Consider the following 4,400-nt stretch of genomic DNA (forward strand, 5'->3'; position numbering starts at 1 on the left):
AAAATTTGAAAATAATTTCCTCATCCAACTGAAAATTAAATTACATATTCTTTGAAGTGAGAGTTAATCAAAATTTGAATTCAATTTCATCAAATCATTTTACTTTTCTCCAAAAGCGACACTGATCATTGTGAAAAGATAGATTACGATTCGAGTAAATATAAATAATAAAATTATAATTAATTTACCATTTTTTGTAAAATAAAATAATAATAAAACAAAACAAATTTTATAAAAAAAATTTCCATTCAAAATAAACAATTGCAACGTCGGAAAACAATTTCATTTGACACATAGCGCATGGCATTTATGTACACCAATTTGATCAACTGAATTTGCTTTTGAAAATTATAAATATCTCAATTATGAAAAATAATAAATATGCAAAATGTCATTTATAAATTATATTTCAGGAAATGTGTAAAAAAGGGAGATAAAATTAAATTGATACACGAAATACAAATGCGAAATGAAAATGAAATTACACACTACCGCGTTTGAAGTTGAAATATTTGGAAGAAAAAAGAAAAGAACAGTGAATGAATGAAATAATTAAAATTGTATTTCACCAATCATCCAGTGATTGAAAAGCTTATTAATTTTTCAAGTCTTGAACACATGGAATAATTAATATATCATTGATGAAACTTACAATAATCGACGTTGCACTCAAACCACTGTTTGTCATCTACGTTGGCCGTTTGGCATGGGAAAGTGGTAGATAATGGATGTGAACCAGAAGAAGAGTCAAAAAATAGATCCGACTCGTTGAAATCGTACAAAGACATAATAATAATATTGCTGTTGTCTTCTATATGGCTGCCTGTCTACTACTAACTAAAGAAAGAGAAGATGCACACGACGAGCAGCAATAGTAGTAGTAGTAGTAGTAGTAGTAGTAGTAGTAGTAGTAGTATTTATTGCTTGGGCTCAAATAGAATTTCCTTGGAAAGAAATAAAAAATTTATTCCACCATCCAATAAACAGTAAACAAATGGCAACAACTATTTTCAGAATGGTCAATTTGAATTTACAAACTGATGATACAAGCACACAGTACGCACACAGATACTGACACAGACACAGACAGACAACGTTCTATCACCACTACCATCACCACCAACAATAACACTATGCATGCATAGAAATACGATGATGCACATACATCGAACCTTCCATTCGAGACTGATCAGGCGACACGCCCACGCCAACACTACCATCAACCGCACACTGCACGTGTGACGTAAATTTGCGTAGGTTGTTGTGTCAATGATTTCATTCCACACACGGGAAAAAAGAAAGAGAAATAAAAACTGCGTGGGCGACAATATCACAACACGTAGTACTACGCGTCGGCACGTTGTTCATTCACTAATTTTCATATATCAATGGAATTTTTTCCTATTCGAACAATTTCTTTCCATTCAACAAAATCTCACCAAATGCGAAAACATCTTTTTTTTATTTCTTTCAATACTGACAATAATTCATTAATTAATTAATTAAAATAAAAAATCACTTATCGATCTGCTTTCTAAAAATGGTCAATTTGTCAATAAAAACATTACCAAATTCCCAACTGAACAAAATTTGGACAAAAAACAACAAACATACAATCAATCGATAAAGAAAAACAAATAATTTTTCTTTTTTCAAATATATATTTATAACATCTCAAAAAAATATTGATAGAATATTAAAATATATCTTTTTCAAAAAAAATGAAAACATCACTTAAAATGAGTCATCAAGTTAGTCAACTGTCAAATTGAATTCAAATAAACAACACATCATCACATATCTTTGTGCGCGACACATTTATTTCCACAATAATTTCAAATTTCATCCATCAAAAAAGTATCGCAAATTTTTGTATGAGAAAATATATAAAATAATATATTGATCACAATATTATTTTTCAATATAAAAAATAAATAAATGTTGTTGACAATTTTTCGAAACAATTGATGACTCAATTGATGGGAGAATCCCATTCTCATAACACCATTCTTTACAGTCAAGCAGTTCAACCACTTTCGCCCACACTGTGTGATTCACGTCGCTTTGTGCAAACAGTAACTTTTAATCGCGATTGAAAATCATGAATAAATATACTTTTTATTGCAACTTACAAACAAAATTGATCTAATCTTTTTCAAACATGTCATGTGATAGAAAAATATTTATAACACACAATTGTATAACTTCCAGTGGGAGAAGCGTTGAAAATTATAATATTAATAAGAACATCTAAAATAAGAATTATTGATAAAAAAAATATATACATACAATGTTACTAATACAGGGAAAATTGCTTGCATAACATTATTTTGATACCCACGCAAAATGTATCATTTCTATTCGACTGTACATAATAATAATGGAATAAATAATCAACTTTGAACAATGTCATCTGACAACATGCTATTTCAATTGTACAAAAGGGTTTTGTACAACAATAAGTTACTGAACAAATAAATATTACATATACACATACATACACGTCTACCTAATTTATATTACAAGTAAAAAAGAAAAATCTTCCACATTATCCCCCAAAAACATTTTCTCCTCATTAACATTATTCAATTTCATTTCTAGATTTTACATGCTAAATGATCAATAACAACGACAATAATTTGTACAATAAAATTGTTCACAATTAACACAATGATTGAAATGTGAAATTATCGAAAAACAATTTACAAATCAACGACGACAATTTTGCACAGATTAAATATTATTCAATTTAATCATAAATAAAAAATTTCATTTTGCATAATTAAAAATGGCTGAATATGAGATTAATTTTAAAGTTACTTTAAATCATTTAATTGTCAAGGTTAAAAATGAAACATGCAAGCAAGCAAAAGTGTAAAAAGGATATTTTCCATTACAAATAAACATAAAATTCAGAGCAAAATGATAGTTTACATTGGTGAAGCATCCTATTTTGACGAAAAATTCAGGTCATAAAATGAGTTGTTTTCACAAGTTGTGTTCAAATTTTCAACACCACTGCACACGAACATTTGATCAGAATAATTTTTTTACATTCCCAATGCTTTTCAGAATTGGAAGCTTTTTTTTCTTCAATTTTCAATTATTATCAACATATCACATGTTAACGTTAATAATAAATAAAAATAAGCAAAATGAAAAAAAAAACATATAAAACGGGTTCAGAGTATAAGAAAAAGCATCACAATATACAAAGTTGTGAACCATGCATGCATGCGGTATATGAAATAGAACAACGGTGAATCAGTTTTCACAGTGTTGCAATGATGACAAGGAAAAGAAGAAAAAGAAAATGCTACAGTAATAAATTGGATAGGGAAATAAAAATCGAATTTACACTTGCTCATCATTTCCGGTTATGACTTGTAAAAAGCAGAAAATAACTAGGCAGGCAGTGTTTTTTTTATCATTTAAATTTAAATTAAAAATAAATTTTAAATTAAATTCTACTATGTGAATATGTTTTCGAAAGGAAAAAATAATTAATTAATTAATTAATTGTGATGCATGAATTTATCGCCCACGCAAAAGTGTACTGTCCGACAAAACGACCAGTTGTCGACCGACGCCCACGCAATAGTTGCCGTATAGTAGCGGTTAGTAGTTGGTAGTTCGCGTGCGTCAAGATCTCTTTCTCTTTCTCTCCTTCTCTCAGCTAATCGATGAATAAGTTTGAGAACGCGAGTTTGCTTGCCAGCTTGGCAGATTGAGTGAAGAAATGAAATGAAATGATGAAGACAAAGTTTTTTTTTAAAAAATAATAAATATGTATATATATGTTTTCTCGGTGAAAAGTCAAAGATGAGGAAGAGGAAAAATATTCGTGCTATGGATTGGTTATTAAATTTGAATTTCTCTTGTTTCAAATAGACCAAAATGGTACCTGTGATTGCCGGCGAAAGGAGTTCGGTGTCAGGAAAGTTGGGAAAGAAGCTCTGCTGATCGCTCGGCGAAATGGTGACGCTGGGCGTGTGGAGGGCGTCTTCGACTTTGATCGGCGCCAACGTGGTGATGGGTGTGCAAAGCTTGAAGCTGGCATCGACCGTATCGGGCGTGGGCGATTGGAACGAGCTTTCTGTAGCTGAGACGGCGGGCGTGGGCCGAATTTTTCTTTCCTTCTCGTCCATCGTCCTGCCTGTCCCATAAGAATGCGCGCATCAATGAAAACTACGACAAAATTGCAATAATTTCACTTTTCCAAGCCGACCGCATCACTTCCGTGTTGCTGTGGAAAAAATGACGACAAAGGTTAAATTTTTTTTTTCCGTTCGTCTGTCTGGATGTCTGTCTGTTTGTCTGTATCTGTTTGGGTGTCTGGTATCTGTTCCTTTTTTCCGCGTCCAAGTATAATAAAAATTGGAAAAACGCCCAACCCACCC

The 4,400-nt window shown here is 31.3% G+C and overlaps 1 protein-coding gene across 1 annotated transcript; it reads left to right on the forward strand.

Moving 5' to 3' along the window:
* Positions 1 to 3,524: 3,524 nt before the first annotated feature.
* Tsp_13170 (translation elongation factor Tu) lies at positions 3,525 to 4,106 on the forward strand. The gene is made up of 2 exons (XM_003366210.1): positions 3,525 to 3,624; positions 3,892 to 4,106. The coding sequence occupies exons 1-2, from the start codon at positions 3,525 to 3,527 to the stop codon at positions 4,104 to 4,106; spliced, it is 315 nt and encodes a 104-aa protein (XP_003366258.1).
* The last annotated feature ends 294 nt before the right edge of the window (positions 4,107 to 4,400 follow it).

The sequence above is a fragment of the Trichinella spiralis genome, assembly GCF_000181795.1.
Source record: "Trichinella spiralis strain ISS 195 chromosome Unknown Scfld6378, whole genome shotgun sequence".
NCBI lineage: Eukaryota > Metazoa > Nematoda > Enoplea > Trichinellida > Trichinellidae > Trichinella > Trichinella spiralis.

Excerpts from the sequence above, each read along its gene's own strand:
- Tsp_13170 (XM_003366210.1), top strand. The coding sequence starts at position 3,525 with ATGCATGAATTTATCGCCCACGCAAAAGTGTACTGTCCGACAAAACGA. Across the intron at positions 3,625-3,891 it reads CCGTATAGTAGCGGTTAGTA|ACCAAAATGGTACCTGTGAT; the intron begins GTTGGTAGTTCG and ends TGTTTCAAATAG.